We start from the raw sequence: 13,064 nt of genomic DNA, 5'->3' as shown, positions 1-13,064 counted from the left end.
CGATCTTAGAAAGCAGTTCGCTGAAAATAACTATAAAACGAACAGTCTGACTGCTTTGAAAACTGCTTAGAAATCCAAAGTATTCATCAAAGCTGATAAGGGAACATAAGTTAAACAGGAAAAAAGAGAGCAGTAAACCTTCTCTGGATTCTTAGGCCCTTTTACCTTTTCCTTAAGTTCTCAATGTTTCATTGATTTTCACAAGAAATCTACAGTAACAAAGAAGCTATTTACTTAGCGACTGAAATTTTCAACTCTTCGTACGCCCAGAGCTTCTGTTGCAAATCTGTGGCAACTATTGAGCTATCAAAAGCAGAGTGAAAAATCAATAAAATAGAAATGAAATTGCAAAAAATTAATCCTTCCACCTTCCAGAACAGTACATCACTCTTCCTTAGTATCTGACTAAAGATACCCAGAGATTGTACTTAATTCTGTTATTCCGTTTTCTGTAACACTTGATCTAAATTTATTACTTTTCCGGTATTCAATGAAAAGGAGCAATTAGCAATTACAATAAAATAATGGATATTAAAAGTCCTAGTATGTAAACATTAAGTATTTAATCTCACTAAACAGAGACGAAAGTGATAACGCAAACTCAGCGTAGTAGCTTCATTCTAACATTTCTTTTCGTGAAATGAATGATTCAAGGGTTATCAGCTATATGAATAATTTGCCTCAAGCAATATCTGTTTATTATTAATCACTTAACAAAATGATCAGAAAAAATTGTCTTTATCTTTAACATGAATCATTTTGGGAGATAGCCTATAATTAGAAAACTTTTTTATTTAGACCCTGCAAAAAATAAATTAAAAAGTCGATCCATTAAAAAATAATTTACGAAGAATTTGGAACAAGAACATCATCGGATTAAAAATCATTTGTATTTATGTTTCAGTAAAACATTAAGTAAGTTGAAGGTATAAAAGAAAAAAAGCAACTAAATAACTGCATTTCAAAAATGTTAGTATCTTCTTATGAAAAATGCAATCTGTTAGAAAATGAAGCACTCATAAGTACAAATTTCAACTGAAATCTGCAAGGTTATGTAAATATAGAAAAACAGAACTAAGATTATATAGCAATAAATTGGAGAATCTTAACGAATCGCTTCGCTTAATATGCTAAAAATAGAAATTTAATAAATCTCTAGTTAAAACAAATTGAAAATATTTGGTCACGGAACACTCAGACAATAAGACTTAAATAAATAACTGGAAGATACAAAAAATAAAGCAGAAGCAAATTACTGAAGGTAAATTATGGAACATTAAAACCTACTTGAAATCCTAATTTGACTTGGGCTTCGATAAATTTGGTCGAATCAAGTGAATTTGCCTTTCTGCAACAAATTGCTGGAGATGAATCAGGACATGACAAAACTAACTTGTTTAAATTTAATCTTTGATGAGATGTCATCCAAGCAACTTGAGCTAGCTTAGACGAAGCTGACAACACCTAAAAATATAAATTATTAACTAATAAAGAAATTATTATAAAATGTTAAATGGCCATCTTAATTATAAAAATTGAACCTTTTCGTTCAGCTCTTGTAAAAGAGCTTGCTCTGAATTAACAAATAGCCTCTCTTGCCTTAACTGAGTGGCCAGTTCAACAATATCCCATAAAAGAGGATTTGGCTCCATGGTTTAAAGGTTTTAAACTATTTTAAAAATAATAAACATCAATAACTCTTCACACAAGCATTATTTGCACCATGTAGCACATGATAAGAATAGATTTGTAACTTATTTTTTTAGAAATGACATAAGTCGATACACACAAGAAATAAATCCCACACACTTAATTTTACACTTTCATCATTACACACCCACGACAAAGTACCCAATTCCTTTCATTACTTAGTCACAACACTACTACACTCCACACAAAGGAGCAACCTGCCTAACTCCTGACATGAATAAACACACGCCATTGCAAAGAGGCACTTGATCATGAGGTTAGTTCCTGAATGAAACCCGCCAAATTCAACTCTAATTGAATGGAGTAAATATACTCTAAACAATTAAATGCATAATAAAAAAGTCGATAAAATAAATAAATTAATATCATCAAGAAAAAGAAAAGTAACAAATTATATTTCAGTTCGGATAATCCTGAGCACTGATATATCTGAATTTATCTCAAATTATTTTAGTAAGCTCGCATACTAAGATAAGATTTAAACCTATAACAAACTAGTTGTATAAAAGATCTCTGTTGGCAACAAAACACTGAATTCAATTGTTAATAAAGTTGCATTCTATTTAATAAAAACACATTTATAACTACAAAACTCACTTTAAGAAAAGAAATTCCAAATTGAATAAGAAATAATGCATTGAACAAAATCCTATTCCTTGAGTATCTTTGAGTTTATATGAGTAAAAAATGTAACTAGAAGATGTAGTTAACATCTTGAATATGATAAAATATCTGAACCTTTTTTTTTTTAAATGGTCTTAATAATGTAACTTTTGTTACGTTTCCCTCAATTTTATAACCAATTTTAACCTTACTTTTATAACCCTAATTTTATAACCTTAGGGTTTTTAAGTTACATACATACATGCCCAAGCTGCTACATAAATCAATTAAAACAGTGAGGAAATGTTAAAAATTGAAGATTTTCCGTTAACTTGTTTAATAGTTTATTTAATTCACAAGTATATTTGAATACATATGTTTTTGATGATTTGCTTCATATAACGCAAGAAAGTGGGTGTTAGAAAATTTAAAGTTATTTTTATTGTTTTTATAAATAGTCATGCCACCGGTAAAAAAAGAATTGAAAACCTTAAAAGCAGAGATAAGAAGTCTTATTGTTTCAAGTCCAGTTGGATTAACTGTAGAAAAATTTCTGAGAGAATTCAAAGAATGCATTGGGTTGACGCTACCTTTTAAGGATTTTGGATATTCCAATGCTCAGGATTTTCTAAATTCAATGCCTGATGTGCTTCAAGTTAGTAAATTTTATTTTAATTACCCTTACCACATTGGCTATATTTGGATATTGAATAATCATTATGCAACATATTCTTGAAATTGTCATTTATATCTGAAATAAACATTATCTAATTAAATCTGAAACGATTGCAATCTCTATCCTTGGTAGGTTTAAGAGCAGGATGGCACTTTAAGGTTAAATGTAATAGGGGCAAAATTTACAGAGTTATTAGTAAATAATAGTTTTGAAGGGGGCCTCACTTTCATGAGGCTAACTCCTCAATTCAATTAAATTAAAATCTGGTAAAACACATTTTATTTTGCTGCAGTGATTAAAATGTATAAACTAATAATTAGTTTTCTGACTCTGAAGTGCAATTGTATTAAATCAATGGGAAATAATCTCACTATGTCCAAAAACATAGACTGGAGAAGACACTCAGTGGAAACCCTCCAACAACTTTCATTTTTATTGTCTCTTGTTGATAGATAGGAAATCGTGATGGTACTGACTTTTAAGATGTCTTGCAGTGTTGTGAAAAAGAGGGTTGTAAAGATTATGATGAGTTTTTGAGTTAAGATGGAATTTTCTGTTACCGCTTTGAGTAACTTGTTTGATAAAAGGGATGTTTGTCTGTGTGAATGGTTTGATTGTTACGTAGAAAGAATTTTAGACTGTAAGGTCTGGATTCTTTGGAGGTTTTTGCGTTTGGTTGAGTCCCACAGATCGATGCCGTAGGCGTAGACGTACATAACTAAACCTTTTTAGTCCAGGGAGAGTTTTGTTCAGTTTTTAGTATTCTTTTCAGTTTTCGGAAGTGACTGTGGGGTTCTGTTCTCTTATGTCGTGTGTGAGAATACCAAGTAATTCTCTTGTCGAGGTGAATCCTACATAAGGAACTACAAAGAATTGAAGGTAGTAAATAGGTGTTAAAGGAATGATGTGTGAGGCTGTTGCGATTTACAAACGCCGCACCTCCGTGGGCGGGTCGTGGTGATGGTTAGCCCTGCATGTTTTATAATAAGTTATGTAGAAGTGAGATATACTGGTAAAGTGTGTCTCCGCGAGTAAAGCTAGCAGTCTCTAATTCGTATTTTTGGAATTCAAGCCATTGGCGTTCCAGAGTAGTATGGTTGGAAAGTGAATGTTGAGAATGTAGAAATTGAGTTAGTTATAAGAGTTTAGTAAGTTAACTGGAATAAAAAGAGATACAAATCTTTGGATTAATGAGTTTAATAATGTTGTTGTGATGTAAGGTTGGAAGTTGAAAAGGAAGAGAATGTTTATAAAAGGATTTGGCAAAGACAAATATCCCGATTTAGTGAAAGAATTTTTCAGTTTCTTACGAGTGTCGAAATAAAGACATCTAAAGATTCATTAACTTGGTACATCAACTACTCTTGAAAAACTATCACTTCTGTTTAAAATTAGTGTAAGAAAATCTATTTTTGGTGGAGGATTCTATAAGGTAATTCAACATACCTGACTTTTCTCTTTTTCGTGACCTCTGTGATTGAAAGAAGTAATATTTAGATAGTTCAAAATCTGATTCGCATTTATCATTTATCAGATTTTTTAAAATTAAAGCAGCATTCTTTGAGAGAACCTAAATTGCATTCTTACGGCTTTTCAGAATTATTAATATGAGTGATTTTCTTGGAAGTATTTATTTATAAATTTATCATTTATTTAGATTTTTCGTTCAAATTAAATGTTTAGTTAAACAAATTGGTCTCTCAAAAAAGTATTTGATTAGAAAAGTATTTGAAGGAACGATGTGAGAGGCTGTTGCGATTAAAATACTGGAAAAGTACTTGTACAACCCCAGTGTTAAGGAAAATAAATATTGTATCAACAGAATATTTTTATTTCACTTAACTTGTAATTGAAAAAAAAATTATTTGTTAGGAAAAAAACCCACAAACACAATTTGAGTTAGAGATCTCTCAAAATTCTCCATGTTTGTTTGTTTGGTTAATTAGTTGAAGAAGACTGCTACTGGCGTGTTGCTTGTTCCCGTGGAAAATGAACTTACATCCCACATAAATAAACTTGTATCAAACCAAAGGACTGCAAGAAAAAAAGATGCCTCCAAACCACGAATGTCAACTTTTAGTGAGTATGCTTAAAAACAAGTAAAACATAAGTAACAAGAGAAGAACACAGTGTTTGGAAATTTAATCGCACCATTTCCTAATTTACGCCCTAAAATACAAGAAAAAATAGTACTCGTAACTTAAACTAATTTTGTAAATATATAAAAAAAAAGATAACAATAATAATATTAATGTACCAAGGAATAAGCAAAACTAATAGTTCATTACAGGTCACCGATTCCTTTCTTTTTTCTTATAATTCTGTTTCAAAATATATTATTGTAGATCTGTTTGGCGGCATTAATCAAATGGGCCCTCTGAATCTCAACAAAAAAAAATTATACAATAAGCTGTATTTTGGCAATTTTTGTAATTTGGTCATAAAGATCATGTAATTTATCTAATTCCGTAAATTTGTTTATCTAAACAGGAATTGCTGGCTTAATGAATATCGAAATGGATATTTTCACCTCTGTTCACTGATTAAGTAGTTTTTTGACACAAAGGTTTTTAGTAGTTAATTTTTGATAATCGGCGTGGAAGAAATTTTTGCATTTGGTTTGAAAGATTTATGAATTTGATACGTCGCGTCCTTATTATACGATGGAGAAAAGACCCAATGAAAAAAAGAAAAAGGAAAATGGGCAAAATGCAGCTAGCTTATTTGCTAAACCATTTTTTCCGGGTCCAGGAGTTCCCATAGGGCGGAAAGCCAAAAGATAGCATTCAGCTGCGACGTACACGGACGCCTCACGTTACTAAATTTCTGTTTTATTATAAAATAAAATATGATGGAATGAAGATTCTGTTGGTACATAGTGTGTTTGTGAATAGTTTTATGTTTGAAATAAATAATTTGGAATTTTGAGATCATACTCCTGCGCTAATCAGATCCTCATGGGATTGTTTATTCCAAATATCTACGGGACATTCCCCTATCCGCCATATTCCCATAGCCCCATAGTCTAATGCTCAGTCTCGGAATACAAATAACAGAAAAAGGGAAGAATTTACCTCAGTGGTCAGCGTATTGAGTTCCCTGGCGGGATAGAATTCAACTGCTAGCCTATAGATTTTCTCATCTTCTTCTTCTTCTTACTTCTCACTGTCTGTAACACACTGTCCAAAGGCGGCTATGCAATTACCTCAGATGCTGAAGCTTCTGAATTACAAAGAGGAATAGAAAATTAAAATTTAAAGATTAGAGAATTTTGGTTTTCTTGTTTTCAATCAGGAATCGATTTTTAAAGTTATGGATTTTATTCCTAGGACACACTAGATATAATATATATGTAGTGTATATACATGTAATTTTCTATTTACGTATTTTATTTTAAACTGTTTCAGACAATTGTAGGTATTATCAGGTTGTTACTCATAAAAAGAAAAAGCAGTCTAGTGTTTCTCATCTCAGTTTAGAAAGCTCAGATTCTTCATTTGAATTAGATGAAATTTATAATTTACAAATTGACTGGACCACAAAGTACCCGAGAAAACATTTTTCTAATATTATGGTAAGATTTGGTTATTTCATTATTATTGTTTAGTAATTGTATTTGTAATAATTGTTAAGATTTTATTAATTATTGGATTTAAAAGTAACTTATACTTATAATTATCAGTAAGACCACCGAGCATCAGAAACTAATATAGTTTCTTTGTTTTTACTAATTTATTTCTGATTTCATAATGGCACAACAACTAAAAATAGGTAATGGCTCTTTTATTACAGTTCGAAGTTATCTAACATATTTTAAATAAATTGTTCACTTTACCTCAATAATTTTAGCCAAAGCATATCTAAACTGCAATCAATAATTAATAAACCTATATTATATGTTATTAAATTAAAAATAACAAATTGTATTTCCTAGTATAAAGTTTGTTGGGGGTTCTGAAATAAATGATAGAAAAAAAGATGAGTTTATTTTGCCAGTGATCGTTTAAAAAAAATATATACTTTTATAATAACGCTCCTAAGTTTTGGATTCTTTCATTTATTCTAATATAGATTTTTGGAAATATACTTTCAAGAAATTGTAATGAATTCTATTTTTAAATTGTATGTTGCTCAGAGCTATGGAGAAACCAATTATTTCTCAAGTCTTAAGAGACCCGAACCAGTGAGCATCAATGACTTACCAGAAACTGTTAAGGGCTCAACATCCACCAAATATCACGAATCGAATTGTGAAGACAGAGGCAACCCTAGAACTTTGGAGTTAAATGTTAGTACCATTTTATTTATTAATTTATTTTTGTAAGTTTTTAACAAATAAGTTGTGAAAAATTCCATGAAAACAATAGTTTCTCGGGTTGTTCCCATAATCTTATTTTTTGTTTAATCACGTTTCACTGCCCAATTAGTGTTTGGTATAAATGTGTGCTATAGCCTAAAACTACAGCCGAAACTCCAAGGAAGCATATTCTAATCACTATTTGAAACCTGCACAGATTCAAAGAACTATTACAGTTATAATTTCCACTACCCATAACTTGAGCTAACTCAAGTTTTTACTAAAAATATTGTCCAAACATTCTCAAAAGCAAATTAAAATTCATTTAGAAAAAACTTCTTAAAAAATTTTAATATGAAAGTATTAGAGATTAGCTATGCGGTTAGCGTATTGGATTCCCATGCGGAGGCCCTGGGTTCGAATCCAGCTGCTGGCCCTTAGATTTTCTCTTCATAGGAGCTTCTTACAGCTCACTGTCCGGTGATAGGCAGTGTTGTCTGTAATGAGAGAACACTGTCCGGAGGCCGGTAGTGCACTGAAAAAAGCTCCGAGAGCCAATAACCTCAGATATTAGCGCGCCTTAAATAAAAAAAAAGTATTGAAAAAATAAACAAGAAATTTCATTTACATATCAGCACTTATTCACTTATTCAAGAACAGCACAATGTATGTAAAATGTAAATAGATAAAATGTACTTGGAGTTAAATCCATTTGATTGAATTTTAAAAAATCTAGTACTAAACTCATACTACTTTCTCTTACTCACATTTGTTAGTACATTTGTACCTTCTAACTTCGAATATTTGCGCCATATTTAAAACTTACCATCGTTGTATAGTTTGTAAAACCAGACATTATAAAAATAATACAGGACCTACTTCAACCCCTCCCCGAGAACGGCCCAAATTCGACTTTTTCTAGAAATAACAAGTACACCTATGCATTTGTAATGTATACATGTAGATTACGGAAAATCCTAGGAGAAGAATTTGAGAAAATCACAAAAAAGTAAACTTTCCATAAAGACGTTAATCCATTGAGTAAAAACGTTCTTCCAGTTGAATAATTTTCTACGAACTCGTAATTTCAGCAACAAACACAACTCTCCTTAATAGTGTTTAAGCACTAGATAGAACCGGGCCCGCACTAAATTACACAAAAATGGCGCCTAAAGGAATCTATTTACCTCATCATCACAAGTACCCTTAATTGAATTTCCTAGAAAAAAGTATCAATACATAAAGTTTAAATAAAATCTTAGAAGACGTTTTTGAGGTTTCACTGACAAATCTATTTAGTGAAGTGAGATACTTACTGTAGCCTTAATACTTAATTTAACTATAATCTAGCCAAATATTTGAATTTTATTAACATTACAGAGATGACAAGACATTTCATTTGCAGAAACGCCTTTTCTAGGAAAGCATGGCTATAGTTCTCACCGAAAATTGTCTTAATTGAATTTTTCTGGAAAAAATATTACATATAAAAGTTGTAAATCTACTTATGTTCTAGTAGACCCCAACTTTAATGAAAACCGTTAATGCTGTAATTTTGAAAAAGTGAAACAAAGATTTGAGTCGAATGGTGTTCCGTTCCATGATTTACACGAGAACCTTAATGGTAGTATCCTCAGGTGGTGCCTAAGCGAAATATTAAATTTGAAGTTGCTACGATTTTTTGTTTTTCTTTTACGGTATACACATTCACACACATGCGCGCGCAGAGTGGGAGACAGATTTGTCAAAATTACTTTTTCAGATTCAGGAGGCCTTAGAAGGATTTTTCTGGTAAAACGCAAATTTGAAAATTTACACGATTACAATACCTACTTTTTCTGTTAGAAGTAAAAAAAACTAATTAACTAACGCCATTTTGTGCAGACTATCAATGTAAAGGAAAATTACCGGCCCGAAAGTGCAGCATCTGAAGATTTGGAAAATGGGAGTGAACATAGTCAAACCTATTCTTTAGAAAAGTTGTCGTTAAACAATGATGGCGGATCTGCTGATAATGCACCAGTTTTTGATGTTAGTCTTTTTTTAATTAATGAATTTGTTTTAAATATTAGTGAAAATAGTGTTATCAATTACAGAACAAGTTATTTTAAAGTTAAAAATAAGTTCGATCTTGGATGTCATGTGTAAAAGGGTATCTAGCACTTTTCATCGATTTTTTGACTCTACCTCTCTTCATTATGTTCCACCAGTTTCCAATAGGATAAAGCGCATTATATTTATTTGGGGGGGGGGGGGGATTTTAGCCTTTTGGCAGAGGTTTGAGAATCAGTCTTGCCCAACCATTCAGAACATTTCTTAGTGTCGTACAAGATTTATATTTATGTACATATTATGTTTTTTTAATTTATTTCTGTGTTTAAAGCAATTAAAAATAAGAAGGGAAGGGATTGGGTAAGTGGTTAGAATATTGAATTCCCACGGTATTTGAGAACCCAGTTTTGAATCCAGATGCTTGCTCTTAGATTTCCTCTTTCTAGCAGCTTCTTACAGCTCACTGTCCGGTGATGGATAGTGTTGTCTGTAACGAGAGAACACTGCCTGGAGGGCGGTAGTGCTCCGAAAAAAGCTCCGGGCGCCAATGACTTAAAATGTTGACGCGCCTTTAATTAAAAAAAATTAAATTAAAATTTTTCAAGTCCATTTTTTTTTTTTTTTTTATTTGAATAGACACTATTTTTATCAGAAATTAACTTTGGTAATAATAAGTGCTAAAAGGGAAGGGATTAGCTATGCGGTTAGCGTACTGGACTCCTACGCGGAGGTCCCGGGTTTGAATCCAGCTATTGACACATTAGATTTTCTCTTCCTAGGAGCTTCTTACAGCTCACTGTAGGGTGATGGACAGTGTTGTCTGTAATGAGAGAACACTGCTCGGAGACCGGCAGTGCACTGAAAAAAGCTCCGGGCGCCAATAACCCTAGATGTTGACACGCCTTAAATCATCAAAAAAAAAAAAAAATAATAAGTGTTAAATCATGCATATTATTGTTTAAACATAGGGCCCGCAGTCTCGATACTCTCAAATAAGATGTACTTCTAGTCAGGAAAAAGAGGATATAAAGCGATCATTTAAATTACCAGACTCAAGGACAATTACCGTCAATGCAACAACATTAACAAAATGTTATCAGAAAATTTCTGCGACCAATGTAAGTAGTCTTTTACGATTGGTTAAGAGCATCTTTTACGATCACTGAAGCACCTTTTGGCAGAATTATTTTTATGTAATTTAAAAATTAGTAAAAAGAACCATATAACTGTAAAGGATATACGTAGTCTCAGATAAATTTGTAGATGCTTAATGTACGCTTAAATTTTTTAGTTGCTTATGAAATAATTTTATTTTACATCAGTTCAGCTCAACTTGTAAAAGAATATGAGAAATTAGGAAAAAAAAGCAAACTAATAAATTTTGTTAGTAATAATTTTTTAATGTTACTGATAGAAAGAAATGTAGTTATGGATTCTTGACAGAAGACTCCTTTCTCTAAAGAAATTTTCATTTAAGAACTCCTAACTACGAACTGTAATCATTATTTTAATTGAAAGTTATTGCACTCGGAGTCTTCTTAGTCACCGGTCTCCGGAGGTGTTCAGGTAACACTTTCTTCTGACAGTGTGCTAGAATCTCCTAAAAGAGAAAATCAAAGGGTATGAGGCACTAATCAGTGCCGAGACCATCGGTCATGAGTCCATTTAATTTCTTCCTTATTTTTTTTTAATTTAGGGCGGGTCAACATCAGGTTATTGACTCCCAGAACTTATTTCAGTCACTCTAAGTTGCTGGATTTAAACCAGGGATCTCCGTTTTGGAATTCAGTATATGCTAACCACTCAGCTAATCCCTTCCCCTTTATCTATATTAATTCTTAAAATGGATATTTGATTTTTTATTTCTTTGTAGGCTTCTAGAATGGGGAATGACGTAGACGTTTCAGCAGAACATGAGCAATATTTGAGCGCATTAATCCGAGGCATAGTGTTGGATCCGTCGAAAGTAAATGATCCTTATAAACATTTCTTAAGTTTAGCCGAAAACTCTAAAGACAGTGATGCCGGGAATGATAACACGCCTTCAAAATCTGCAGAAAAATATGAATTAAATTTTGAATCTAATATGGACGGCGAATGCACAACTGATAATGATATAATTAAGATTAATAACAAAATATTTTCTTATTTTAGAGAAATATGTAATGAAAAACTTCATTGTAAAAATGAGAGTAGAAAGAATGTACTAATATTAAAAAGTGATTCTAGTGATGACCTGACTGAAGATAAAGTGACTTCTAGTTTTATACCTGAATCTGTAAATAATAAATTTGAAGATGACAAAACAGAAGAAAATATTAAATGCGAAAACAAGTCCGGCATTGGTAGAGGTCTATTCCTCGAACAGTTCTTGAAATCCAAGGAAGATAGCGCCTATAAAACAGCACCACCTATTTGTAATTCCTTAAGTTTTGGTAGAGGCATAGCGTTAAAGAATTTATTACAATTACATAATAAACGTAAGAGCAAAATTGAAAGTAATGTTGGCTTTAACACAAATAGAAAAGCCGGTTTTGGTAGAGGTCTTTTTTTAAAAGTTATGGAAGAAAGACATTTTCAGAGTAACTAGTTATTATGGATTCTAAATAAAAGAGAGACTCGAATATATTTTATTGCTAAAAGTGTCTTTGTCTCAATTGGAGCAGAATTGGATTTATTTTTCATTAACTGAGCACTGTGGCCCTAGTTTTTAAGTTCTGACGTTTGAAGTTTTTCGCCGTTCACTTACTAATTGATAATAATAGTAAGTAGACCGAAGTTTTATAATTAAAATTAGCTATTTTGTGTTGTTTATAGGAGTGCATTTCAAGAGGATGTACTTTTTTAAAAATAAGAATCTGATTGTATTTCATGTACAAAAGCTCTATTTCTTGAGTGTTGATGCAATCTAAAAAATAATTTCATATTTTAGATTTCAGATTATACAGATTTTATATTTTTAGGTACTCATTTTGTTACCTTGCAATATAATGCTCATCTAAACATTCCAACTTAACTTATTGGAGAATTTCCACCAATTCGTGCTTATAAAAGAATATGCGATTTTTTTTCCGGCGCATCGACGTCTGTGGTCATTAGCGCCTTCCGAATTATTAAAGAGAGCAATTGTATTTATGTATTATTATGAAAATTATGTTATATACTTTTTATGAAAATTAATGTTGTTCCATTTATATTCAAAGATTTATTTTTAAGAGAAATATATTTTTTTTTTTGCCACTTTTATTTATAACATTCCTTTCTTATAAAAAGAAGGACGTGTATTTTCCTTACGCCTCATCCGTACGCATTAATACTTCATTTTTAGCTGACAAAATTTGTGTAATTTAACTGTTCACTTTTAGCATTATTTTAGTTTTCGTCTGGGAACATCTTCAGTTGAAATTCCCGAACCAGCTCGTTGCAAAAAATTAAGTAAAACTCAAGAGACCACGAATTTCTAAACAGAAGGGGATGACTGCACATTCTATCATTTCCTTCTGATAAACCCGGGACTTGTGGCCAAAGATATCGTGGTCTCATTAGTTGACACACGATTTTTTTCCTAGCACCACTGTTACCTGATTGGTTTATGAGTCATTCCATGTCAAATCAACACAAAAAAGACCATTCTTGACCTCACCATCTCGGATTTTCTTGAAATTTGGCACATGTGTACTATTGGTATAGACTTAGAAAAATATGAAATTTTACTGTGATATGTCA

The 13,064-nt window shown here is 31.7% G+C and overlaps 2 protein-coding genes across 9 annotated transcripts in view; one reads left to right on the top strand and one right to left on the bottom strand.

The window, feature by feature from the left end:
• Positions 1–2,706, bottom strand: part of Gapvd1 (GTPase activating protein and VPS9 domains 1) — a 31,488-nt gene extending 28,782 nt beyond the window's left edge. For 5 of the 6 annotated variants that reach the window (XR_012461343.1, XR_012461345.1, XR_012461354.1 and 2 more), the window contains exons 1-2: positions 1,542–1,951; positions 1,288–1,464 (exon numbers count right to left, since the gene is read on the bottom strand). Coding sequence is in view for 3 of the 6 variants with exons in the window: in XM_074137640.1 (XP_073993741.1) it covers positions 1,288–1,464; positions 1,542–1,652 (288 nt within the window). In the remaining 3 variants the exon portion in view is untranslated. Of the gene's footprint in view, positions 1–1,287; positions 1,465–1,541; positions 1,952–2,575 lie in introns of those variants that run through there. The other variant, XM_074137653.1, reaches the window with a different exon arrangement.
• On the top strand, positions 2,531–12,584 carry LOC141459152 (uncharacterized). 3 transcript variants are annotated; one of them, XM_074137848.1, is made up of 8 exons: positions 2,531–2,672; positions 2,772–2,968; positions 4,936–5,068; positions 6,397–6,563; positions 7,125–7,277; positions 9,171–9,317; positions 10,307–10,456; positions 11,212–12,584. In XM_074137848.1, exons 2-8 carry the CDS (start codon positions 2,774–2,776, stop codon positions 11,926–11,928), a joined length of 1,662 nt encoding a protein of 553 aa, XP_073993949.1. In that variant the 5' UTR covers positions 2,531–2,672; positions 2,772–2,773; the 3' UTR covers positions 11,929–12,584. The 3 variants fall into 3 exon arrangements, 2 of the variants coding, with proteins under 2 accessions (XP_073993949.1, XP_073993959.1); XR_012461391.1 differs by lacking the exon at positions 2,531–2,672 and having other exon boundaries at positions 2,774–2,968; positions 11,212–12,102; positions 12,302–12,584; XM_074137858.1 differs by lacking the exons at positions 2,531–2,672; positions 10,307–10,456 and having other exon boundaries at positions 2,774–2,968.
• Positions 12,585–13,064: the final 480 nt, after the last annotated feature.

Source organism: Rhodnius prolixus, unplaced genomic scaffold (genome assembly GCF_049639745.1).
Source record: "Rhodnius prolixus isolate KJV_2025 unplaced genomic scaffold, Rpr scaffold_1, whole genome shotgun sequence".
Lineage (NCBI taxonomy): Eukaryota > Metazoa > Arthropoda > Insecta > Hemiptera > Reduviidae > Rhodnius > Rhodnius prolixus.
This window is presented reverse-complemented; position numbering and strand designations above follow the sequence as displayed.